This window comes from Narcine bancroftii, unplaced genomic scaffold, assembly GCF_036971445.1.
Source record: "Narcine bancroftii isolate sNarBan1 unplaced genomic scaffold, sNarBan1.hap1 Scaffold_151, whole genome shotgun sequence".
Classification (NCBI taxonomy): Eukaryota; Metazoa; Chordata; class Chondrichthyes; order Torpediniformes; family Narcinidae; genus Narcine; species Narcine bancroftii.
The window spans coordinates 5200960-5228780 of record NW_027211886.1 but is presented as its reverse complement, the minus strand read 5'-3'; the positions used below and the strand labels follow the sequence as shown (position 1 = coordinate 5228780).

General features: G+C 44.2%; 1 protein-coding gene across 12 annotated transcripts in view; it reads left to right on the top strand.

Annotated features, from left to right (window-relative positions):
* The window catches only part of LOC138750447 (beta-1,4 N-acetylgalactosaminyltransferase 1-like), an 80200-nt gene that overhangs the window by 47297 nt on the left and 5082 nt on the right, over nucleotides 1-27821 (top strand). For all 12 annotated transcript variants that reach the window (XM_069912501.1, XM_069912499.1, XM_069912496.1 and 9 more), the window contains 7 exons: nucleotides 3384-3490; nucleotides 7597-7634; nucleotides 12026-12206; nucleotides 17173-17265; nucleotides 21559-21746; nucleotides 24774-24914; nucleotides 26596-26833. In XM_069912501.1, coding sequence (XP_069768602.1) covers nucleotides 3384-3490; nucleotides 7597-7634; nucleotides 12026-12206; nucleotides 17173-17265; nucleotides 21559-21746; nucleotides 24774-24914; nucleotides 26596-26833 — 986 coding nt within the window. The remainder of the gene's footprint in view (nucleotides 1-3383; nucleotides 3491-7596; nucleotides 7635-12025; nucleotides 12207-17172; nucleotides 17266-21558; nucleotides 21747-24773; nucleotides 24915-26595; nucleotides 26834-27821) is intronic.

Here is a 27821-nt window from a genome sequence, read left to right as displayed (position 1 = left end):
TGTTTTATAAGGAAATAACTCGGCTGAGGCACCAGGGAGTCGCTTCAGAAGAAGTTTTTATTTAAAAGATAACTTGGAGAACAGTCACACCAAAATACTGGGGCTGCTCTGCCTGAGCACGGACCAGCCGGTTTAATTTATACCAAGGTACAAACGATAGACACATGACACACTGAAGCTCTGAGAGCGCCCACCATGTAAGGGAGAAAGCAATTGTCATTGGTTGATTCAGAAAGAAACAATTCAAAGTCTGTGGCGGAATGCGGAGGGTCTACGGTCTTATTCAGCAGCGCACAGCTTAACGTACTGAGGGTCCTTGTAATAATTAATAGACTGAAAAGTGGCAGCGCACAGCTTACTTTTAACTCTTTGTCACCCACTAAAACTTTCTTTACTATTTTTTTCTTCCACACATGCGTACAGACATAACACACATACAGACAAACAATACATATACACACTACATATTCTTAATAAATAGCGTAATAGAGAGTTGTTTTGAGAAGTCATTGAGCATTCACACTCCCTGTGGGGGAAAAAGCTGTTTCTCAGTCTGCTGCTTCTAGCTCTGATCATCCTGCATCTCTTCCCCAATGGAAGATGCTGTGTGGGGGGTGGGTAGGGGTCCACACTGATTTTGCGAGCCCTCCCAGTAAATCACATCATTGGGGAGGAAGGAGACCCCATTAATCCTCTTTGCTGCTTTCATGGTCCCGTGGATTGACCTCTGATCCAATGCTCTACAGCACACATGTCAAACTCTGGCCTGCGGGCCAAATTTGGCCTGCGATATAATTATATTTGGCCCGCAAGATCATTTCAACAATGTATTAGAGGTGGCCCGCCCTGTAGCGAGAGCCGATGCTGTTTTTTGGTAATGTCACCCCCACCATCCTCCCCCTTCATTGCACATCCTTCCCCATTGTAACACGAGAAATTGTAACACGAGAAGTCTGTCGATGTCATCAGCCGGCAAGCGAGTTGGAAGGCTCCCCGCACTACCAGTCACTTCTCCCACCTGTCGAGCGGTGCGGCGGATGGGCGAGCGCCTGTGATTTCCTGTCGGCGCGACGGGCATAGCAGGCTGCGCACGGCCCCCAGGCAGCGCGAGCCCCGTGCGACTGGCACCGGACAGCCCTTACACAGCGCGAGCGCACTTCTCCCGGTCGCCACGGCCTTCAGCGCTTGCACCCGCGCGGACCCAGGGACGGCTGGTTCGGCCCTGCACGTGAAGAGAGAGATGGTGGCTGTCCGCAAAGGCTGATCGGCAGCACGCTGGGCCTGAGTGGGTGGGTAAGCAGGGGTGGGCAGAGGGTGTAGGTGAGGAGTAATGGGCAGGGGAAGTTATGGTGGTGCGAGGGGCAGTTAGAGGGAGGGCTGAGTAGAAGGAGGGGTGGATAGGGAAGAGGTCAAAGGGGAGGGGCAGGGCGAGTAGGGGAGGGGTGATTAGAGGGTGAGAGATGGGTAGAGGGAGGAACAGGTTAAGGGGAGAGGCAGTAGAGGGGCGTGTATAGGATGGGGTGGGTAGAGGCAGAGCGAGTGGAGTGAGGGGTGAGTAGAGGTTGGGTAAAGGACTGGTCAGGTAGAGGGATGGTGGGTCAAGGGTGAATAGAGGCCTAGAGCCTGAGGAGTGAGCAGGAAATTCTGAGTCCTGATGCAGGCCAAAATGGACACAGCCTGTGAATGCTGACTACATCTCCACAGGGACCAAATAGGTTTCCCTCAGGTCAAGCAAAGGGTGAACTTGAGCTACCTACTCCTGACCTGTAACATTATCCTCCTAAAGTTATATCCTAAAATTTAACATTACATACGTTGAAAGAAGAGAAAACATGCAGATGTTGTTGAAAATTTTCAATAAATATTTAGTTCGGCCCTCGACTTAGTCCAAGTTTTTAACTTTGGCCCTCCGTGAATTTGAGTTTGACACTCCTGCTCTACAGCAACTGTACCACACTGTGATTCAGCCAGCCAGGATGTAGTCCATCGACTTCATGCAGAAACTTTGCAGGGTGGTGGCTGGTAGCCTTGCCCACCTAAGTCTTCTCAGGAAATGCAATTGCTGTTCAACTGCATGAGAAGTGAGATGCTGTGAGTCCAAGTTAGGTCACTTCTTCAATGGAAACTTCTTAAGGAGAAGGTAATATTGTGTAATATATCAGACCAAAAGATGTAGGAGCAGGCGGGTACAGTTACACCATTCTGTCTTTCCAAACCATTCCTCTATTCGGTCATGAGCTGATCCATCCATTCTCCCACAGCCCCACTCCCCAGCCTTCTCTCCATAACCTTTGATACCCCGACTTTTCAGATACCTATCATTGTGCCTGCTCCAGACTCACAAATTCTCCTTGTGTTGCCTTTGAAGAAATGTCCACTTACACGAGCTGTGGTCATATCACCCCTGGTCCCTTTGTAGGCAAGACTTGAACTGGGTGGCCTCCATGAACCTTCCAAGACCCTGGCCCCGGTCTCTCTAAATAACTTCATTGCTAGTCACAACTAAAATGAAGCCGTCTCTCAAGTGACCTCCACTGTTAGTCACAATCAAAATGAAGCACTTTGACCTGTGGCAGGAGGGTCTTTTGGGAAACAATCCACCAAAAAGACCCAGTCATTCACAGAGAATGCTTTGCTCTGAATTCCACAAAAATGCTTGGCCACAAGATCTGCTTCAAAGAGCTGTGTTCTCTCCAGCAATCAGAATGGTTCTTCCTTGCAAAATCACTGTGTCTTTGCAAATGCATCAAATCTGGAACTGACTGTGACAAGCCTTCCCTCAGTTCTTCCAATGTATCGAATTGTCACTGGGCTGTTATTGTGTTGTGCTTGTGTGAAATGTTAAATGTTAGCTATGACCATTCAGTTCCTCCTGTCTATACTATCCCTTACAGTGATAATCCTATTTTAATAAAATGGGAGCTCTTAATACTCTATATCTCTGTTTTAAATGGGCACCATTCAAATCAGAAGTTGTCCCCTCTTAGACTCCACTACCATGGTAAACAACTTTCCCACGTCCACTCTATCCAGGTCTGTCAACATTTAAAATCCTTCTTCTGAACTCGGTTCAATCCAAGAGCTATCAAATTTTCCTCATATGCTCATCCCTTCATTCCAGGAGTCGTTCTTCTGAATCTTAACCACAGTGGACAAGAATGGCTGTTAAGGTGCTCTTGTAAAATGTAAAGGCTATTTTACTCTCTGTTCTCCACATCCTCAACTTTGACCCCACCAGGGTTTGGAGGGGGTTGGGATTGTTGTGCAGCTGAGCTCCACTCAGAACAGAATATCCCAATGTTCAGGTAATCAGCCATCCCTTGGGGTTCCCTCCAGGATCAGACATGTCACTCATTCTGCTCTGTCTGTTGGTCTCCCTCCAGGACGAGGACGTCCACTGAGATTCTGCTCATTGCCAAGGCCAACTCTCCTTTGGAATACCCAATTCAAGGAGTCGAGGTGCGGCCGATGAAAACCATCTTAATACCAGGTCAGGGAAAGGAATATTTGTCGCTCCACTGGAGTCTGTTCTCCTCGGTGATGCATAGCCCACTTTGCGATGAACTGCCTGCATCTGTAAGGCATCACAAGATTCCACTAACTGCAGTGGGATAATAACCAGATGGCACCTTTTAGTTTTGTCAGTGAAGGGATAACTGTTGGTGTGGGACAGGTTCAACAGCCAGAATGGCCTCCAATGTGTTAAAATCATTCTGTGATCCTGTTGTGAATTTTACTTTGATTACAGGTCTATTGGAAGATGAGAGAGAGAGAAAAAAAGAGAAAAATTTTTCCCTCCCAGTCTGAAGTAATGAGAGATGCACAGTGAGAGAGAGAGAGAGAGAGAGAGAGAGAGAGAGAGAGAGAGAGAGAGAGAGAGAGAGAGAGGGCAGAGATTGGGGAGCTCAGTGGTGACATAAAGCAGGTGGCATGTTTAGCATAGCAGTTAGCACGATGCTATTACAGTGCCAGACACTCGGGTTCGAATCTGCTGCTGTCTGTGAAGAGTCTGTATGCTCTCCCTGAGACTGTGGGAAAGAACCAGGAACCCATGTTCCAGAAATGTACCAGGATTGGTAGGTTACTTGGGTGGCATGGGTTTGGATGCCAGAAGGACTGTGACCATGTTGCATCTTTGAAATTAAAATAAAATGGAGGTCAGGTCATGTCCAAGATCTCAGGGCTGGTCAACCACAAGTGTGCTTGGCTGATGGGTGAATGGACTGGATCAGAGTAACTACTGCTGGGTCAAGGCCGGTCACATGGGGCTGTATATCTGTGATATCCCAGCATGCTCAGTCACTTCATAAAGGTGGTTGCAGCCACTGGCCAGGAAAAGGTCTTCCCCTGACTCTGGCTACTGGCTAGTGATTCACCCTGCAGTGGCTGACCCTTCCTGGGCTTCTTGCGCCTCCCAGAGCAGGCACCAGTCGGCTGTGAGGACACCACTGCCGCCCACGATGCCCCTCTGGCAGGTACGAGGCATAAGGAGAGATTCAGCAAAGGCCAGGCGCAGTGACAAGCTTGCCGCCGGTCTGATGGAGGTAGTCTTCTGATATCCTGGACGTCTGGGGAAGCTTCAGCTGGCACTCGGGCTGTCAGAACTCACACCCCCCCCCCCCCCCTCAGAGGGGCTGTACAGGGAAAGGGACCAATCCTCAGAGGTGGTCAGGGAGGAAGAAGAAATGCTGCAGACAATGTGATGCCAGCTGCTCCTCCCTCTGCCAGGTGACCATTCCCCACACCCCCCCCCCCCCACCCCGACAAGGCTGCACCTGGGATACAGAGAGTTGCGATTGCTCTTCCTGGCACTTCACTGACCCCACCATCCCTGGATTGCACCAAACAACACATCTCACCCAATCCCCAATGTCCCCATTGATCAATAAGACCATGACATAGCAGCAGAAATAGGCTATTCAGCCCATCGAGTCTGCAACACCATTTAATCATGAGCTGATTCATTTTCCCACTCAGCTCCACTGCCTGGCTTTCTCCCCAGGACCTATCAATTTCTGCCCTAAATACACACAAAGACTTGCTTCCATGACTACCTTTGGCAGCAAGTTCCACCCTCTGGCTGAAGAAATTCAAGTGGACACCCTTCAAACCTAAAGTTGTGCCCTTTCTACCATAGGAAACAACATTTCTATATTTACTCTATCCATGGCTTTCAACATTAAAAAATATTTCAATGAGATTCCTTCCCCCACCCCCACCATTCTCCTGAATTCAGAGTATAGGCCAAGAGCTGACAAACGCTCCTCATCTGATAAACGTTTAATTCCCAGAATCATCCTTGTGAACCTTCTCTGAATCCTCTCCAACATCAGCGCATCCTTTCTTAAATGAGGAGCCCAAAATTGCTCACAATACTCAAAGTGAGGTTTCATCTGTACCTTGTATAGCCTCAACATCACATCCACACCTTTACATCCATGGTGTTGTGGAGCTGTGGAAAAGGGAAGAGAGAGAGAGAGAGAGAGAGGGAGAGAGAGAAGTAGGGCTTGAGGAAAGGAGAAATAGGGATAGATGGGATGGGGCAGGAGGACTAACAGAAACTGGAGAAGTCAGTGTTAATGCCATCCGGTTGAAGAGGACCCAGACTGAAGATGAGGTGTTCCTCCAATGTGTGGCTGGTTTCAGTCTGGCAGTCCATGAGACCATGGACAGGTATATCCACAAGGAAATGGGGCAAGGATTTGAAATGGGTGGCCTCTGGGAGATCCCTGCTATAGCAGCAGACAGAGCTGAGGTGCTCAGTGAAGCAATCTCCCAGTCTGTGTCCAGTCTCACCGATGTAGAGGAGACCACAACAGAAGCACCAGATATAGGAGATGACCCCTGCAAGATTCAAAAGTGAAATGTTGCTGTTTGGAGCCCTGCATGGTGGTGTGGCAGAAAGTTTGGGTCCAAGTGGAGCATCTTCTGTAGGTATGAAGGGAACGATTGGTGGGGAGGGAGGAGTGGACAAGGGAGTCACAGTGGTAGTGGTCCCTGTGGAAGGTAGAGAGAGGAGGAGAGTGGAATATGTGTCAGATGGTGGTATCATACAGGAGGTGGCAGAAATGGAGGAGGGTGATAGTTTGGACACAGAGGCTGGTGAGCTGTTAGGTAAGGATGAGGGGAATCCTGAGCTTGTTGTGCATGGGGTGGAGTGGGCCAGGGAAGATGTGTGGGTAATGGAGGCCAAGTTGATGGCAGAAGAGGAGAAGCCACACTTTTTGAAGGAGGATGAGATGAGATGAGAATTCTCAGATGAGAATTAAAAATGTCTCCTGCCCCTTCCTAATTAGTGTGAAATTGAACTGTCTTTGCCCATTCATTGTGCCCCCTATTCTCATCAGACCAATATTTCTTTCCAGTTTTCATCCCTCCCTCTCACCCCATATGAATCAACCTCCTCCACCTGACCCCTTCATTTCTCTTGCCCCTCTCTCTCACTTTGTCGGGCACCTGGCTAGTGCCTCTGTCCATCTTCCTTCACCTCACCTTGATTCACCAATGCCCCACAGTCCCCTCTCCAAACCCTCGCACCCCTGTTCTTACATTGTCTATCTCCACTCTGTACTCTTCCCCATTGTGAAGGGTTCTGACCTGAAACATCAGCCATTCATTTTCTTGCATTGATATTGCCTGACCTGTTGAGTAAGACCATAAGATATAGGAGGAAAAGAAGGCCATTCAGCCCATTGTCCCCTCAGTCATTCCATCAGGATCTGATCCATTCTCCCAATCAGACACACTCCCCTGCTTTCTCCCCATCACCTTTGATATCCTGATATTCATCTCAGCCTTAAATGCACCCAACAGCCTGGCCTCCACAGCCACCCATGGTAGAAAATTCCAGAGGATCACCTCTCTCTAGCTAAAGAAATTCTTCCACATGCATCTCTGATTTAAACAATCCTGCTTGTCCTAGACTGCCTTATCATCTGAAACAACTCTGCCACATCTACTCCGTCCAGGTCTTTCAACATTCAAAATGGCTCTATGAAGTCTTCCTTGTTCTTCTGAACTCCAAGGAATTCAGTTCAAAACTGAACCCCGTACTCCTAGTGAGCCCTCGTCAGTCCCTTATTAAAGCCTCAACATCACGTCCCTGCTCTTCCAGATATGAATGCCAACATTGCATTCACCTTCTTCACTGACTGACCCTGGAGATTAAACATTAGGGTATCCTGCACAAGGAGTCCCAAGTCCCTTTGCACTTCTGAACTTTGAATTTCTCCCTTTTGAAATAATAATCTGCCCTTTTATTCCTTCTGCCAAAGTGCATGACCATATACCTCCCAGCATTGTATTTAATTTGCCATTATTTGCCTGTTCTCGTGATCTCTCTGCAGCTTTTGCATTTCCTCTTCACTTCCTACCCCTCCACCAATCTTTGTATTCTCCTGCAGATCGGGGTTGGCTTCAGATTTCAGAGTCTTACCACCCCAAAACATCTGCTTCTCACAGTCACACAGTGCAGGAACAGGCCTTGTGCTGGCCATTTCCATGGTGACACTGCCTGATCCATTGAGTGCCTCAGGTCATTGCTCCAGAATTGATCTGTTTCAAATGGTTTAATCTGCTTTAACCTTGGTGTTGCAGGTTTGAGCCTTCAAGCAAAGTTTCAACATTATTATGTGGTAAGTTTTATTGTTTATTTAAGACCATGAGTCATGGAGCAGAAATAGGCTATTCACCCCATCGAGGCTGTGCCACCATTCAATCATGACCTGATCCATTTTCGTCAGCCCTTCTCCTCATAACCTTTGATGCCCTGGCTAATCAAGGACCTATCAACCTCTCCCTTAAATACACCCAATGACTTGGCCTCCACAACTGCCTGGGCAATAACTTCCACAGATTCACCAGCCTCTGGCTAAAGGAATTCCTCTGCACCTCTGTTCTAAACAGACACCCTTCAATCCTGAAATAGTGCCTTCTTGTCCTGGACTCTCCCAACATAGGAAACAACCTCTGCCCATGCCCTTCAACATTCAAAATGTTTCAATGAGATCCCCTCTTCATTCTCCTAAATTCCTATGATTACAAGCCAAGAGCTGTCAAATGCTCCACAAATCCTTTCCTTCCTGGAATCATCTAGTTGAACCTCTTCTGAATCTTCTCCAATGTCAGCACATCCTCTCTTAAATGAGGAGTCCAAAACTGCTCACAGTACTCCATGAGGTCTCACCTGTTCCTTAAAAAGTCTCAATGTCACATCCCTATTCTTATGTTCTATTCCTCTTTAAGTTAATGCTTCAGGCTTCAGTAAAGCAGATTTAATCTGCAACTATCGGCCCAGACCTGGTCCTTGAGAGAAAAATGTTTTGTTTTTTCTTGTGTTAAACAATGAGTTGGTTTAACAATTAGTGCTTTTCACAAACATTTCGGAAAAGGATCATGGTAAAAGCTCCCATAATCCAGTATTCGATTGTAAATCTGGATGATCTGGCATCCTGGTGGCTCGTTAGCCTGGAGGTGGGGGTCCAACATGAGCAGGGTTCCTTGCCACAACTGGTATTGGGATCTGGATAACTCCAGGACTAGTAACATTGTTGTGTTTGAGGGTGGTCATGGAGTCAGGAGTGGTGGTTAATTTCCCATTTCCTTTCCACTCATTTGGTTAATTGGAAAATAAAACCAAAGAACACATAAACAGGGCTTTTGGCCCACCTAGACTATACCACAATTATTCTACCTAGTGTCACTGTCTATACCTGGACCATACCCCTCCCATCTATGTACCTCTCCAAAATTTTCTTAAATGTCATAATTCACCACTTCAGTTGACAGATCATTCCACACTCCCATCACACTCTGTGGGATGATGTTCCCCCTCATGTTCCCTTTAAGCTTCTCCCCTTTCTCCCTTAACCTGTTCTCTGGTTTTTGTCTCATCCAACCTTAGTGGAAAAAAAGCCTGCTTGGATTTGCTCTATCTCTACCCATCATAGAAGCATAGAAAATAGGTGCAGGAGTAGGCCATTTGGCCCTTCAAGCCTACACCTCCATTCATTTTGATCATGGCTGATCATCTACTCATTACCCAGTATCTTCCTTCTCTCCATACTCCCAATCCCACAAGGGCCAAATCTAACTCCCTCTTAAATATAGATAAGGAACCGGCTTCAACCACTTCCTGTGCCAAAGAATCCCACAGATTCACCACTCTCTGAGAGAGATTTTTTTCTCATCTCAGTCCTAAATTACTTCCCCCTTATCCTTAAACTGTGAGCCCGGTTCTGGTTTTCCCTGACATCGGGAACAACCTTCCTGGATCTAGTCTGTCCAATCTCTTAAGAATTTTATATGTTTCTATACCTCTATTGAGATCGAAGGGGGAAAAGCATAGGGGACCTATGAGGGGGAATTACTTCACTCAGAGGGTGGTGGGAGTGTGGAATGAGCATCCAGCCAAAGTGGTAGATGCAGGCTCAATTTTAATATTTAAGGAAAAGTTGGATAGGTATATATTTACAAGAGGCGTATGGAAGGTTATGAGGTGGGTGAGGGTCATTTGAACTAGCTGGAAGAAGGTGTTCGGGATAGACTCAAAGGGCCGAACTGCTTGTTTCTATGATGTAATTGTTAGATGGTTATATGGCTATAAATCTCCCCTCATTCATCCACGTTCCTGGAAATAAAGTCCCAAACCTGTTTAACCTTTCCCTGTAACCTAATTCCTCAAATCCCAGCCACATCCTAGTAAATCTCTGCACTCTTTCAAACTTTCAGATATCCTTCCTGTAGTTAAGTGACCAAAACTGTACACAAAATTCTAATGTCTCTTGTGCAACTTCACCATAACATCCTAACTTCTCTGCTCAATAATTTGTAAAATGTGTTATACAACTGTGTCATCTGTCGAAAAATGAGACAAACCGTTAATGAGAGGGTAATCTCCTTTAGTCCAGGAAACCCATTAGTCCGGCACAACTAAACTCCAGGATTATCCAAGTTTTATTGGAGTAGAGTCGAATCTTAATGAGTTTCCATTGCCCTGTTCGCATCGTTTTTAAAAAAAGAACATCAGCATCAGCGTTGACAAAAAGTGATGTGATGAACAAGGTGTAGAACAGACCAGGGACAGAGTAGGTGTGGGACTACACCTAAGTGAAATGAAGAACTATGAGTGTGATGTTTAACAGAGATGGACTGAGAGAACAAGCTCAGATGAAGGTCTCAGCGACATTATATTGATGAAGGTCTCAAGTTTATAAATAACTCTCCCTCCCCAACCCTACCTCTCTATGTCTCTCTGCCATTTTCTTTTCCTTTTTTAAAATATTTTTATTGAGTTTAACATATAAACTTGAATACAAAATTTTAAGGAAAACACATAACAAGTCATCTCATATGATACAAATACTAAAAAAAATTGGATGGAACTACATTAGACAGTTCCTTAATCTACATGAGAAACAAATTATTGAATTAATCTATGATAACCATGTTAACTCTATATTTACCAAATTAATCCAAATAAAAATAATTAAAAAAAATACCCCTAAAAACTAATTCTAATCTATCCCCTCCCTCTAATCAAAGTCACCTTGTAAAAGAAAAGGGAAATTGTGGATCAGGTAGCAACATCCAGACATCGCACAGAATCTCCGGAATGTTCAAATTTCTTAATTCATGATAGGATTTTATGAATGGCCCCCGCATCTTTACAATTGAAACTTTCTATCTTTAACATTGCATCTATTTGTCTCCAAGCTTAAATAGGACATTATATCATGTAAGCCACTGTGATGGGTAAGTGAAGAGTCATCTTTCCATTTCAATAAAATTGCTCATCTGGCTTTCAGCATGGTAAAGGTTGAAACTTTCTCCTGAGATGCAGATAGACGTAGATCTGGCTTACGTGAAAAACCAAACAAAGCAATTAATGGACATGGTTCTATATTAATCTTTAAAAAAATCATTGATAAGGTTTGGAAAATGTCTTTCAAAAATCTCTTTAAATTTGGGGACTCCCAAAACATATGGATCAGAGAAGCTTCGAAAATGTAACACTTTTCACATAGTGGATCAATATCTGCATAAAAATGAGATATGTAAGTTTGGCCCATATGTGTTCTATGTACCATCTAAAATTGTAATAAGCAATGTCTTACACAATGCCTGTCACTTTCAAATACACTGTAACCTCTTAGCCCCTCCCCATCTTCACTTGAACCTCCTGTTTTTCCCCCTTATTGTGCTGGGCATCACCCTCTCTCTATTTTAGCCTGGATAAAGGGTCCTGACCTTAAAAGTTGACTGACCATTTCCACCCACAGATGCTCTCTGACCCGTTGAGTTACTCCAGCCTCTCTTTGTCCAATCCAGTTCATATGGTTTGGCATAACTCTGCCCCAGCAGGACACAGGTCACCTGGAAGGTTGGACTACAAGGCTATTTTAAGTGGCATTTACAATCAGAATCAGAATCTATTGTTATGAACACATCACAAAATGTGTTTTGTGGCATTACTAATAAATATTGCTAAAAATTACATTAAAAAAAATAATAATTTTGTGCAAAAGAAGACAAAGAGAGGTAGTGTCTGTGGCTCATTGTCCATTCAGAAATCTGGTGGCAGAGGGGAAGAAGCTGTTTCTGTACCATTGGGTGTTCGTCTTCAGGCTCCAGTACCTTCTTCCTCATGGCAGCAGTGTGCAGTGTCCTGGGTGGTGGGGTTCTTAAGATAAAGACGCTGCTTTCTTGAGGCATAGCCCCTTGTAGAAGTCCTCGATGGAGAGGAGACCGATGCCCATGACGCCATGGGCAGAGTTCACAAACTCTCTGTCGTCCTTTCCTTTGATGCGTACTGGCACCTCCATACCAGACAATGATGTAACCAGTCAGAATGGTGTCCATGGCACACCTGGAGAAATTTGCAAGAGTCTTTGGTGACATACCAAATCTCCTCAAACCCCTCACTAAGAATAATCACTGGCGAACCTTCTTCATGGTTGCATTGACATGGAGGTCCCAGGATAGATCTTCAGAGATGTTGACTCATCTTTGGAATTTGAATTTGCAGGTAAAACTCACGGCAACCTTGGGGACGTTTGACGTGGCCGCCGAGGTGGATCAGGTGACCATCGATGGCATGGGCCAGATGCACCTGTCTCTCTCAAGCTCCCAAGTGGACAACTTGAACCGCCAGCTCCAGTTCGTTACCTATACCAACACGGTCTTCAACCCTAACACAGCTGACACAGGTGAGTGGTGAACTCAAGGCCAGGGCTGGAATTCCACTGGGTTTAAAGAGTCAGATCTGTTCTTCATGTTATTCCTGGTGAGTGGGTGGGTTAAGGTGAACCCTCACTTCCTCACCCCACATGATATCGTCATGCCCAAGACCTTAATACATTGTGTTGAACTTGGACTATTTCATTATTTCCTTCATGATCCACACCTCATAATCTCTTGCTAACTCATGAACATTCATCTCTGGTTTCAGCACCCTTCTTTGCTGCAGTCACACAGATATGATCAAGATTTCAGATTCCTTTATTGTCATGTAATAGTCCATAACATGTAATATTACCTAAAATTGCCTTCTGTAGGCCATAAGTCAAACAAAGCATTGCCATTAGTGTCGTCCAGTGGCCCTTACAGTAGGAGAGATAGAGAAGCAAAAGAGAGTCCCTTCAGAGTCACCGAGTGGTTGTAGATTCACCTCCAGCGGTCCTCCAGCCGCACAGACCCTGAGATCCAGATCCAAACCTCTGGTGCAACCAGGAAGCCTTCAGCTCTGATATTTGTTTCCCATGAGCCAGTCTCTTGAAGCCTGTAGTCTGTGCAGACCCAACTGCAGCCTGTGTGGGTCCCTCAGCAGTTGGCCTGCTGCCGTGGTCACCCTCCTCTGAAGACACAGCAAGAAATTAATTAATTGACTCAATGGGCTAATACAGAAAAAAATACATCTGGAATACAGACAAATATTCAGTGGCTTGGTGGAAAATAAATGTCTGAATTAGCCTGGCTGTCATCCCTGCCCTTGGACTCAAACCCATAACTTTCTGTACAGACAGAACATTTTACCATGTTCTGCTGCCCTCTTGGTTCTGTTAAGTGGATAGTAGCTGAAGCATTGCTGCATGTATCCCAACTTTAGCACCATGTTGTCTTCATCCATCCCCTCGCAGGCCAAAACGTTGCCAATTCCATAAAGATTTGTTAACAAAAATCTCCAGAGGATGGGCTTTGCATAGTTTGGGACCCATTATGCATAATATGAAAAGATCCCCAAGCAGCTTTTCAAGGCTTTGAGGTTATGGGGCAGTAGGAACTCCAGCAGGGGTCGCAAATGCTCAGGTACTCGTCTAATGACTCCATTCTCCATCACACACCAAAGTATAGCCAGATGTGAAGTGCAGAACACGTATTTCTTTTGGTTATATGTGAGATTTAGGGTTTTAGCTCTCTGGAGGAATTTTTGCAGGTTAGCATCGTGATGCTGCAGGTCATGGCCACTGATGGTCACATTGTCCAGGTAAGGAAATGTGGCTTTCAGTTGCTGGTCATCCATCATTTGGTCCATCTACCTCTGGAAGACCGAAACTCTATTCGTGACTCCTGAGGAAATGGTAGAGGGAGCCATCTGCTTCAAACACTGTGAATGGGCTGTCCTCTGGGTGGATTAGAAGCTGGTGATAGGCCGACTTGAGGCCATTGGTGGAGAAAACTGTATCGGGCAATCTTGTTCACCATGTTGGCTATGCAGGGGAGGGGGTAGATGTTCAAGAGGGTGAACCGGTTGATGGTCTGGCTGTAGTCTATGACCATCCTGTGCTTCTCTCTGGTCTTTACCACCACTACCTGTGTTCTCCAAGGGCTGGAGTCCTTAACCTCAGTCTTGATAAAGGCTCTGGTCCTGAGACCGTATTATCTGCTCTTAGTTGCCACAGGCCTACAGTCAGGAGTGAGGTTTTAAAACGTGGGGGGGACGGGGATGGTGGGACTTGGAGGGTGAACAGACCACAGATCATGAGGAATGGGTTGTGTTTGGGTCGCTGATTGGTTGCATTTGGGGAGATGGGTGGGTGTTTCAGCAGTTGGTTATTACGGACAGTGAGGGAGGGGAGGGGCCCGTCATATTCCATCAGAATACTTATAAGTTGGCACTGGAAATCCAGCCCCAGTATGACTGGTGTACAGAATTGTGGAATAATGAGCAATTTAAAATTCTTGTACTTGGTGCCACCCACGATTAGTGTTACTATGCAACTCCCTTGGATTATGGTCGAATAGGACTTGGAGGCCAGCGAGATTTTACACTGAACTGGGATCACTGTGAGGGAACAGAGCTGTTCAGTGCCGGGTACGTAAAGCTTTTGGTGCTTCTCGTGTCGAACAAGCAGTTCATAATGCGGCCGTTCAACTCAATGTCCATGGTGGACCTTGCTAATTGATGTGGGCTGCTCCAGTCCAGATCGATGGATGCCGGTGTCAGTTCGTTGTCTGACTCGCTGTTACTGTATGGGCGTGTCAGTGATCTGCAAGACATCCTCCCAGAAGATGACTGCCCCTATAGTTCACACGCAGTCACTGCCGGAAGTGAAGCCGGAAATGCCATTGACCCATCATGTTCAGGCCCTGCTGAGCTGTTTTCTGCAACCAGAAGTGAAGCCGTCCAAGATGGCCATGGTTGCTGTTTGCATGCAGGGCTGCAAAGGGGAGGTCTGGACCTAGTGTTCTTTTCTCCTGCAGCTGGAAGAGATCGCACTTCTGGCAGGACAGCTCTTCCGCGGGTGCACACCTTGGGTGCTCAATGATAGTGACTGCTGTTTGGGACCCCGCCTGGCGGCCGTATTGCTGGAAGAGTAAGTCTCTGCATTCTGTTAGACTGTCTCTAGTGCCTTGGCGAGATTGTCCATGTCCTACAAAGTCTGATTGCCCTTTTCCAAGAGTCTTTGTCTGATGTGATCAGACATGAGACTAGCCACACAGGTATCTCTGATCATCTCCTCCTGGTAGACGGCTGCTATAATCTCAGTGCAGCCAATGCTCTCCCCAGCTCCTGCAAGGCCTGAGTATATTCATCAAGTGAGTTATCAGGAGCTTGTCAACGGCTTCCCGGGAGATATCTGGCATAGATTACATTCTTTGGCATCAGGTACTGCTTTTGCAGGAGCCCCATAGTGGCTTAGTAAGTCTCACAGTCTCTAATCATCTGGAAAGCGTGGTGGCCGACCTGTGCAAACAGCGGGTCTCTCTTATCGACTTCTTCCCGAATGTCGTGCCACCTCATAAAGGCATTCAGGCAGTGCAGCCACTGATCAAATTTTACAGAGCCTTTGGATCCTGAGGGTCAGTGTCCAGCTTCTCTGCTTGAAAAACATTGTCCATGGTACATGGGTATAATGATTAAATTGTAGCACTATCAATTAGACCCAACAGATCAGAAGTCAAGATTAATAGGCTTTAATCACTATAAACTTTGTAGGCATCTCTTACAGGCTGTTGGCCTGATTCCAAGGCTGTGTACTAAGGGAGGGGATTGGGCTGTACCACCTTTATTAGGAATCCTGTGATACAGTGTTCCACCACAGTCACACCATGGCACTAATAAAATTGCACATTTATATAGCACTTATTGATACCGAGCTATAGTCGAAAATAATTGCGTCTCTGGAGGAGGGGAGTTTTAAAGAAAAAAATAGCTTTTCTGTAGTACAGTACTCTTCACATCCTGTACAAAATACCCCAGAGTAAGTCTGCTAATTTGTACACAGGTGGGTACCTAATGCAGGAACAAGTTAATAATCGGTTCACAATGTGTGCTTTATGCTTTGACGCAAATTAAAAATAAAATTTAAAAAAAGGAAGGATTATTGAGAGATTTGGTTCACGGTTCCTTTTATTGTCACATAAAAATACATTAAAAATGTAACATACAAGACATACTTCAACTGCCTGCCATAAGGCAGGCAAATAGTTGGCATAAGTGTCACTCGCACCTCTTATAGTACAAAAGAGAAGCAAACAAGAGTTCCTTTAGCGTCACTGAGTTTTCGTGGATTTGCTTCCAGCACTCATGCAGCCACTGCAGACTCCTGTTCGATCCATCTTCAACCCAAGCTCCAGATCCAAACCTTTGGCACAATCTTGAGCTCAAGGCCTCTTTGGATGCCTTTCTTGGCCTCAGTGTCCCCTCAAATCCTAGCCCAGATATCCAGTTCCCATGAGCCAGTCTCCAGCAGTCCGCAGCCCATGCGGGTCTCCGAACTGCAGGTCACCTACAGCCTCTGTGGGTCCCTTAGTCGCTGAGGCCCTCGCTGGTCCAACACCATGGTCACCGTCCTGCGAGTCATCTCCTCTGCCTCTCCTTCTTAACATGGAGTGTCCTCCCTGTTTCTGGTGCTAGAATTACGGAGGTGGGGAAGTGATTTGATTTGAGAATTGAGGTAGGAACTATAAAATTGGGGCTTTGCCTAACTGGCAGTTACTGTGGTAGAAATAATAACAAAGGCAGAGATAATGGGTGAATAAATGGCAATCAAGACGTGCACAGGTGGAGTTTAGGATGAGTTCAAACAATGAAAACCTTGTGGAAACATTTGAGATTTGCAACCTGCACTTTGTCAAAGGTTGGTCTGTTTGGTACTCATCCATTTGGAGACGGGAAGTGTTTAGACCTCTAAATGCATAAGGTGAAACATGAACAGGGTGCTGACATCTGTGGTGACAGAAATCAGAAGACTGTTCATATCACCTGATTGTGAATTCATTGGGAATGACCAGCAGCTCTTGGACAACTACATGAAGCAGTACTTGCCTTCAGCACTGATGGACACAAAGGAGGTTTCTTTGCAGTCTATTGAAATATTGCTGGATTACAAAACATTTTGCTTCAATAACTGATATCATTGAATGTTCAAATCCATGCCTGGGGTATTCCTTGGGTTTGCATTAGCAGACAGTATAATGCAAAAAGGTTGATAGACAACAAGAGCATCTTTTCTTGTTAGGGGTGCCGGGCAATGCTCACAGTTGTTCTCAGACATCCTGTGAATACGCAAGTCCATCTGGGATATTGTGAGGATGTGCAAATACTTTTGGGATATTCTGAGGAGGTCAAGTCCTTCCTCCCTCCTTTCTCTGATAGCCCTACATCCACATTGCCCTAGAGTGATGAGCTTTGCACAGGCAACCTATTCACCATTGCTCTCTGCCTTTCAGTGCTGTTTGAAACTCATGGACACCAGGCTGCGTTCATCATCAAAATCCGGCACCCCATCATCCCAAAGCTTTACAATGTTGAGAGCCAGTCAGGTAAGTGTCAGCTGCCTTGAGGTCTGTCGATGACTGAAATGAAATCTTTGCCTGTGGCGGATATTGGAGGCTGAACCTCAAGCATAGGAACAGGGGCCATGAATTGGAGTCCCTTCTCCAACCTCAGCACCCCAACAAGGACTTTTTAAAAAATTTAAATTTAGACATACAGCACGGTAACAGGCCATTTCAGCCCACGAGCCTGTGCCACCCAATTTGCACCCAATTAACCGATAACCCCCGGTATGTTTCAAATGGTGGGAGGAAACCGGAGCCCACGCAGACATAGGGAAAACGTACAAACTCCTTACAGACAGTACAGGATTTGAACCCCGATCCTGATTGCAGGCACTACGCCCACCGTGCTGCCATTGCCATATTGTGCTGCCAGCTTCTATTCCTCAGTCATTCAATTGGGCCTCTGATCATCTGTGCATGCTGCCTCACGGTGCCGGAGACCCCAGTTGGATCCTGACCTCTAGTGCCGTTTGCACACTCTCTGTCATTGCATGTGTTTCCTTCCCCCCCCCCCCCCCCCACACCCTGCCCCACCTTGGAGATCCAGTTCCCTCCCATGTCCCAGCAATTAAATAGCTGTTGCAAATTGCCCCCAGTGTTTAGGTTAGGGGTTGAATTTGGGGGTGTGAGGGGGAAGATGATAGGGATATGAGGGAAAATGAAATTGGATTGATGAAGAGTGTATAATTGGGTATTCCATGCTCAGCACATAATTGACGGGCTGAACGCCTGCGTCACTGCTGTTTATCTTGATGACCTGTCACGATTGAGTGAGCAGACCATGTTGCATTTTGCGAGGTAGGCCAGCCATGCGTTATTTTGACCAGGGCGCTGCCTGCAGCTCAGGAGTGTAAAACATGACAAGTCTACAAGTCATCAAGGCTGTTCTTGGCCTTTGTTCTGTACATTTTACCTCTGCGAATGGCTCAGATGGGCTAGTTCACTCCTTATGCTGCTGAATAGTTGGCCCCATAAGACACTGGAGCAGAAATAGGCTGTTCAGCTCATCGAGTCTGCCCCGCCATTTAATCATGAGCTGATTTCATTTTCCCATTCGGTCCCACTGCCAGCCTTCTCCCATAACCTTAGATACACCTGGGTAATCAATCTCTGCCTTAAGTACATCCAATGACCTGTTCTCCTCAACTACCTGTGGCAAATTCCAGAGGTTAACCACCCTCTAAGTGGATGACCTTCAATCCTGAAGTTGCGTCCTCCCTGGACTCTCCCACAATGAGAAACAACCTTTCTACATCTACACTGTCTCTGCCTTTCAACATTTATAATGTTTCAATCTTGTCCCTCTCTTCTCCCCACCCCCCACCATTCTCCAAATTCCAAATACAGGCCAAAAGCTGCCTTTCTTTAAAAATATTTTTATTGAGTTTAACAAAAGCCCTTTACATTAAATAAATCAAATCATATACATATCAAATGTAAATTGGAAGCATAACCAGAATTATTACATTACAGTACAACTTCAATTATCCAAAATTGGATTCTCTGAAATCCTCAGTTATCTGAAATTTTTAAAAAATTTGGATAAATGAGGATATCCAAAATCCTTGTTTATCTGAAATTTTTTCGGAGCCGAACTGACTGGGACCTCAGGCTTCCTGCGCCGGCAGCAGCGGACTTCGGGCTCTCGCAGTTGCAGCAGTAAGACCTCAAGCTCCCGGGCAGAGTGGTACCCTCGGGCTCCCGTCACAAGCGGGGCCTTGGTGGGGAGGTGTCGGCGATGGCCAGCATTTTTTTTGGGTGAGAATTAAACATTAATGCTTAAAAAGCCTTCCCTTGTTGTTTGTTGTTGTTTAAAAACTGTTATAAGTGATTTGCTGTAGCTACTGGGTTGTTTTTTGAAAATGACAAATTCTCTGAAAAATACATTTATCCGAAATGGGCCCAGTCCCATCCATTTTAGATAATCGGAGTTATACTGTAATTTATTTCATTCAGTACATTAAATTCTGTAATGTTATAATCAAGCAATTAAATCATAACTTGTACTATGTCCAAAAATAATATTGAATACACAAATTATACAAATAATACATGTAAAAATACCTCATAGAAGATATTTTATACTTCTTTGATGTGATCATGTTGCTTTGTGATATGATCTTCAATCTGTAGTTAACCCCCCCTTATCTTAATAATAAAAAGGAAAAAATGGAAGAAAATGTTATCTTCCTACTAATCTACCCCCTCCCTTTAAACAAGGTTATCTGTATATATTGTAAATATGAATCAAATAATGGCCCCAGACACCAGGCAGGGAATCCCTGGAGCATCAACACTACTTAAATTCTCAGATTATGATAATAATCCGTGAATGGGCCTCACATCTTATCAAATTCTTCTTTAACATTTTATTTAATTTTTCCAAGCTTAAATAAGACGTGGTATCATGTAACCATTGAATGTGAGTGGGTGAAACATTATCTTTCCACTTCATCAAAATTGCTCATTTAGCTATCAACAAAGCAAAAGCCAAGATTCTTTTCTGTGTTGAGGACAGAGATGTATCCTCTTCTTGAGAAACATCAAATAAAGCAATCAAAGGGGCATGGTTCTCATTTAGTCTTAAGAATTGTTAATAAAGTTTGGAAAATGTCTTTCCAAAAAATGTTACAAGTTCGGAAAATATATAAATCAATTAAGCTTCACAAATTTTACACATCACATAATGGATCCATACCAGGATTAAAAACAAGATCATTTAACTTTAGAAATGTGTATTCTGTGCACCACCTTAAATTGCAACAAACAATATTGTGTACAAAATTGTATCCCATTCCTCATCTGAGAATGCTCTATTCAAGTCGTTCTTAATCCTGGCCATTGAGACCATACTTAAATCCATAAAATTATTATAAATATTTGATATTAAACCTCCATGGAAAAATTGCAAATCAATAAATAGATTCGCTTCAGAGATTAGAGAAAAATCAGAAAGTTTGGACTGAACAAAATGGCTAATTTGTAAATATCTAAAGAAGTACCTATTAGAAAGATTAAATTTTGCTGATAGTTGTTCAAAAGAAACAAAATTACCTTGAAATAAAAATATCTTTAAAACTTTTAATGCCTAATCTATACCATTCCTTAAAACCTACATCTAATAAAGAGCGTTGGAAAAGATGATTCGTAACAATAGGAATGGCAAGAGATAAACTACGAAAACCAAAGAAATTCCTAAATTGTGTCTGTATCCTTAATCTATGCATCATTATTGGGTTCTTAGTCAATTTAGAGAAACTAAAAAAGTAAAAATGAACCTAAAATAGCCAACATTATGCCTTTTTAGAAAAATTCAATTCCATTTCTACCCACGAAGGGCAGTTAGCTAACTTATCAAAATGTCACAATAAGAGTAAATTCCGTCTATTGGCCGCCCAGTAATAGAACCTAAAATTTGGTAGTGGTAATCCCCCCATTCCTTTTAGTCTTTTAGAGATGAGGTCATACGAGGTTGTTTTCCTTGCCATATATATAATGAGATCATCGAATCCAGTGAATCAAAGAAAGATTTAAGAATAAAAATAGGTAAAGATTGAACAAGATACAAAAATTTAGGTAAAATATTCATTTTAAGACAATTGATGCATCCAATCATTGTAATAGATAAAGGTGACTATCCTGTTAATAATACTTGGAGTTACAAAAATTTATTGAAAGACAATCTTTTTTGTATCAAAGTAATTATAATCCCCAAATATCTAAACTGGTTTTTTACTATCTTGAAAGGAAAATTAGCATCTTGAAAATGACCTCTTTATGGGTAATAGAGTTCACTCTTCTGCAAATTTAATTTACAGCCCAAGAATTGACTATTTGCTCAATTTAAAGTTAATATATTTGGTATAGAATTCCAAGTGCAGGCCAAGAGCTGTCAAATGCTCCTCATATGATAACCCTTTCATTCCCAGGATCATCCTTCTGAACCCTCTCTAACATCAGCACACCCTTTATTAAATGAGAAGGCCAAAACTGCCCACAAATCTTCAATGAGGTCTCATAGTGCTCTATAAAAGCCTCAACATCACATCTCTGTTCTTATATTCTATTCCTCTTGAATGAATGCCATGATTGCATTTGTCTTCACCACTGACTCAACATGCAAATATGGGCATTTGTGTTTCTGTCCTGATCTGCACAGGTTCTGCGTGGATAAAAAAAAAAACTGCAGTCAAACCTGTAACATCTTTAAATCTATTTAGTGGAAGAACATTCCTGTCCTGAAATGAAATGTGGTGACTCACTGCTGTGTCTTAGGGTATAACATCAGTGCCTTGGTGACAATCGCGACCAAAACCTTCTTAAGGTACGATAAGCTGAGGGACTTGATATCGAGCATCAGGAAGTTTTACCCCAAAGTCACCATTGTGATCGCAGATGACAACAACAACCCAGAAAAGATGGAAGGACCATATATTGAGCAGTACTTCATGCCCTTTGAGAAGGTACATGGCTTTGATGATTTATGGGACAGAGATGGGATGGTGAAGAGGGAGTGGCAGGGCCAGGGTTTAGTCTGGCATCACTTGTTTCTGACTCAGAGGGAGCTCCATGCAAAAAAAATGCAAATACACATCCACACATACAAAAAAGCTATATTACAGTACGTATCCACATAATAAACCAATGCTGTTTAATACATGGTAGAGTCTCAGAGGATTTGTAAGAGCAGTTCATCAATCACTCAGCATGGGAAAAAGCTGTTTCTCAGACTGGTGGTCCTGGCTTTGATAATCTTACTCCTGTTTCCCAACAGGAGTAACTGAAAGATGCTGCCATGTGAAATAGTTGGGTGCCCTCACTGATTTTGCAAACCCTCTTTAGACAACAACTCTGGTAAATCTTGTTGACTCGGGAAGGGGGGAAGGATCACTTCAGTGATCATCCCTACTGCTTTTATTACCACCAATCGATCCAATTTCACTACCTTGAAAGGAAAATTAGCATCTTGAAACTGACCTCTTTATGGGTAAATAGTTCACTCTTCTGCAAATTTAATTTACAGCCCAAGAACTGACTAAATTGAGCAAATAAAGTTAATATATTTGGTATAGAATTCCAAGTGCAGGCCAAGAGCTGTCAAATGTTCCTCATATGATAACCCTTTCGTTCCCAGGATCATCCTTCTGAACCCTCTCTAACATCAGCACACCCTTTATTAAATGAGAAGGCCAAAACTGCCCACAAATCTCCAATGAGGTCTCATAGTGCTCTATAAAAGCCTCAACATCACATCTGTGTTCTTATATTCTATTCCTCTTGAATGAATGCCAGGATTGCATTTGTCTTCACCACTGACTCAACCTGCAAAGGTGTGCGTTTGTGTTTCTGTCCTGATTAAGTAATCCCTTACCATTAAGGTGGTATGTGAGTGGAAAGAAAAAGTCTGAAAACCACTGCTCTACAGCAACTGTACCACACTGAGTGGCAGCTGGCCAGGATGTTAGAACCATAGAACGCTATAGCACAGAAAACAGGCCATTCAGCCTTTCTAGTCTGTGCTGAAACATTATTCTGCTAATCCCACTGACCTGCACCCATTACATAACCCTCCAGACCTATCCCATTCATGTATCTATCCAATTTATTCTTAAAACTTGAGCCTGCATTTACATCAGATGCCAGCTCATTCCACACTCCCACCAATCTGAGTGAAGAAGTTCCCCCTAAAACTTTCCCCTTTCACTCTAAAGCCAAGTCCTCTCATAATCTAAGTGGAAAGATCCTACTTGCATTTACTCTGTCTATACCCCTCATAATTTTGTAACTTCTATCATATCTTCCCTCATTCTTCTACACCTCAAGGAATAAAGTCCTAACCTGTTTAATCTTACCTGTAACTCAACTCCTGAAGACCTGGAAACATCCTAGTAAATCTTCTCTGCACTCTTTCAATCTTACTGATAATCCTTCCTGTAGTTTGGAGACCAATACTGCACACAATACTCTAAATTTAGCCTCACCAATGTCTTAAGCATCTTCATCATAACATCCCAACTCCTGTACTCAATACTTTGATTTATGAAGGCCAAGATGCCAAAGGCTTTCTTTACAACCCTGTCTACCTGTGATGCCTCAGCGAATTATGTATCTAGATTCCCAGATCCCTTTGTTCCTCCTCATTCCTCAGTGCCCTACCATTTACTGTGCAAGTCCTACCTTGGTTTGCCCTTCCAAAATGCAACATCTCACACTTGTTTGTATTAAACTCCATCTACCACTTTTTGGCCCATTCTCCTAGCTTGTTGATCCAATTTCCCACATTATCATCCAGATAATCATTATAGACAACAAATAACAATGGACCCAGCACCGATCCCTGAGGCACATCACTAATCACAGGCCTCCAGTCTGAGAAGCAATCATCCTCTACCACTCTCTGTCTTTTCTCTAACTTTGCCTTTAATCCTGACAGGAACATGCAGACTCTCCACTCTCAAAATTTTGCTTTTAAAGGCCTTCCACTTACTGAAGACATCCTTGCCAGAAAACAACTTATCCCAATCCACTCTTCTAAGATCCTTTCTCATTTCCACAAAATTGGCCCTTCTCCAATTTAAAATCTCAACTCAAGGTCCAGACCTATCCTTAACCATAATCAACTTGAAAATAATTACATTATAGTCACTGGTCCCAAAATATTCACCTACACATACTTCTGTCACCTGACCTGTCTGGTTCCATAATAGGAGATCAAGTACTGCATCCTCTCTCATTAGTACCTCTATATATTGATTTTGAAAACTTTCCTGACACATTTGACAAACTCCAAGCCATCTAGCCCTCTTACAGTATGGGAGTCCAAATCAATATGTTTAAAGTTGAAGTCTCCTAATATCACAGCTTTCTGTTTCTTACATCGGTCTGCTATCTTGCTACAGATTTGCTCCTCCAATTCTCTCTGACTATTGGGTGGTCTATAATACAACCCTATCAGTGTAGTCACACCTTTCCTGTTCCTCAGCTCCACCCATATGGCCTCTGTAGATGAGCCCTCTGGGCTGTCCTGTCTAAGCACAGCTGTGATATTTTCCCTGATGAGCAATGCCACTCCTCCCCCTTTATCATGTCTGAAAAAAATAGAACTCCAGAACATTTGAGATTTATTTTCAGAGTACATACGTGACCTTGCATACAATCCCAAGATTCTTTTTCAAATTCAATTTGCAAATTAAGTAACTTTAAATTTATGTGAGTCATACTCTTGGAGGATCTTTTCTGGACCCAACACACAAATGTCATTGTGAGAAAAAGCATACCAGTGCCTCAGGAGTTTGTGAAGGTTCGGTATGAAACCTTGGCATACTTCTGTAGGTGTGTAGTGGAAAGCATGCTGACCAACTGCATCACAGTCTGGTATGGGAAGAATGTTTAGGAGCGAGGGAAGTGAGACTTCCCGGAAACTCTGTGGCTTTCAATCACGTGTTGTCACCTGATTGAAATTAATTCAAGGTTTCTTATTCCCACCCCAGGGTTGGTTTGCGGGGAGGAACTTGGCCGTCTCCCAGGTCCAAACGAAGTACCTGCTCTGGGTTGACGACGACTTTATCTTCGCTGCGGACACCAAACTGGAAAAGATGGTGGACATCCTGGAGAGAACCACTCTGGATCTGGTGAGTTCCCTGCCCCGGGGTTCAACTGTAACTGCGTGAGGGCAAGATGCCATCCCTTTGACCGCACCTCCCCCAAATTTAAGTCTCAGATTGGGGGTCACTGGGAATTGGCTTCCGGTTGCAAAGACACTTGTGAAAATCCACTAACCTAAACAGATTTTGATAACAAAATCAATTTCAAGATTTATGGAAGTATATTTAAGACGGAGGGAGATGGGCTGTTGATTGAGGAAGGAAATCAAGGTTTAAGGTTCCTTTTTTTGTTAGTAATAATACATTAAATACATCACACATAATGTATTTTAACTTCTGCCTGCCATCAGGCAGTCACCATTTGGGTCACCTGGCCAACAGTACGAGAGAAAGAAGCAAAAAGAGAGTCCCTCCAATGCTCCCATAGCCTCTGCAGTAGTACAGATCCATCGGCAACCTGAACTCCAGATCCATACCTCCGTCACAATCAAGAAACCTTCAGCGCCCAAGGGCCCCTCTCTGGACCTTTTGCCCTCAGCACCCTCTCGAATCCTGACTCGAATCGAGGGTTATGGGAAGAAGGCAGGAGAATAGGGTTGTAGAGGATAGATAGTAAATCAGCCATGAGAGAAGGGCAAAGCAGTCTCAATGGGCTGGACAGCCGAATTCCACTCCTATGTCTTGTGGTCTAAATATTGATTCCATGTCAAGTAACTCCTGTGACAGATTTCTCCATTTTATAGCTCCCTTGCCTTGGATTTGGGAAGTCAACATTAGTTTCTACTCCAGAGTCCGGAGTGGTGAACATTCCAGCGCATCGATGTGGAGGTGCCAGCGTTTGAAATTAAATATTAAACCTTGTACCTTCCACCTGACAAACACCGCAGGCCTGAAACATTGGCTACCCTCCTCTTCCCGTCGATGCTGCGAGACCTACTTAATTTCTCCAACTCACTTGTGCATTGCACTCCTACCCACCATCTCCAGACTTTCTTGGTTATCTCTGAGCATGCACATCAATTTCTTCCTCTGTTTAGTGACCCCCCCCCCCCCCCCCGAGAACTCAGAATAGAAAGCTTTAGGAGCCTGAACCGGGTATGCAAATGGTGTGGCCTGACCAATGGAGCCAAGTGAGAGGATCAGAGGAGGCAAAGGAGGTGGAGAGAAGAGGAGGGTGGAAGGGACAGGGGAGGAGAAGGCAGGTGGAGAAGCATAGATTAACTGTGAGGTGGGAGAAAAAGCTGAGAAGTGATGGGGAGAAGACTGAGAAGGATATTCCTCTGATAGGAGGGAAGGAAAAGGGGTATGGAGCTAGACAAAGGCATTTTAATGGAAATTGGAGAAGTTGATATTGATGCCATTTGGTTGAAGAGTGCCAAGGCTGAATTTGAGGTATTGTTCCTCCAGTTCATTGGTGGGTGGGGATAAATGGATGAGGGATTCCCTACAAAATGCTGTAGGTAGCAGAAATTGCCGGGGTGGGGCAGTGGGGTAATGATGGATGCGAAGGGAGATGGAGAGGTAGCTGAGGACTAGGGGGATCCTGTCCTTGTGTCTCTGGGTGAAAGGGGCAAGGGCGAATGAGAGGGGGATGCAAATGAGGGACCGGGTTGATGGCAGTAGAGGTAATTTCAGCTGTCTTGGAACAGAAAACCATGGAAATGGCACTGAGAACAAATCATCATGTTGAGTTTCCCTTGCATTGCAGGTAGGCGGCTCAGTGAGAGAAGTGACCAAATATTCAGCTAACTTTCAGCACCAAATCAGTGTGGAGAAAGGTGGCGAGGAGGGAGACTGCTTGACTATCCGCAAAGGATATTACCATAAGGTGGAAGGATTCCCCAACTGCGTTGTCACAGACGCTGTCATTAATTTCTTCATGGCGAGGACAGAAAAGGTGCAGCAAGTGGGATTTGACCCCCACATCGTAAGACAAGGACACTTGGGTGAGTCCATGCATGGCCGTCTTTGTGGCACAGGACAAGGAGACAGATCTGGTTGCTGAGGAGGGCAGGGGTAATACAAAACCCAGAAAACACTGGGGGAAAATACCCAAACTCAGGCTTGAGGTAGGTCCTTTTACAGACTTAAGGTCTTTGTCTTGTCCCTGAGCAAAATAACCTTTGCTGATTCTGTGCCTCAAGCTTCATCTAATTTCAGGATTTTTGTATTGTGACAGAAAATGTAACATAACACAAAATTCCTTTTGCCTGCTGCCATCGGTGTAGCCCGGTGTCCCTATCAGTTCGAGAGAAGGAGAAGTAGAGTCCCTTTGGAGTCACAGAGTGTCTGTGGATTCACCTCCGCCACTACAACATCCTCACAAACTCCTGTTCAATTAATTAGCAACCTGAGCTCCATATCCAAACCTCCAACGTGCTCTAGAAGACATTGGGAGCCCTTCTTGCCCACAGCACCTGCTCGAGACCCAGATCCAATATGGTACCTGTAAGCTAGTCTACAGCACCCCACAGCCTGTGCTAACCACACCACCCACCCAATCCTAAGTAGCCCACAGCCTGTTTGCATCATATAGAAGGCAATTTTGTGGAATATTACATGTTCCAGAACAGGGGGTGGCCAAACCGTTTTGGTTGTAGACCACGTACAGAAAAAATATTAGATCTCATGAGCCAAACAATATTTTGCTCAGCAATTTTCAACAACTTACACTGCAAGAAAAAGTTCTTTGAGACCAGAAAACCCTGAGCCATCGAAAATTCAATTCCTATCAAAATAACTATACAACACGACTGAACAGTTTAACTGTTGACATTACAGTAGTTTATTGATGTGCTCACATATTACGGTAGGTATTTCATTATCTGCTGCTCTTAAATTTAATTTAAATGCACACAATAAAACTCTTTAAAACTCTCATTCAAAAAGCAGTGGAAAATAAAAAGCTGAATGAAAAATAAAAGTAGGAGAAAT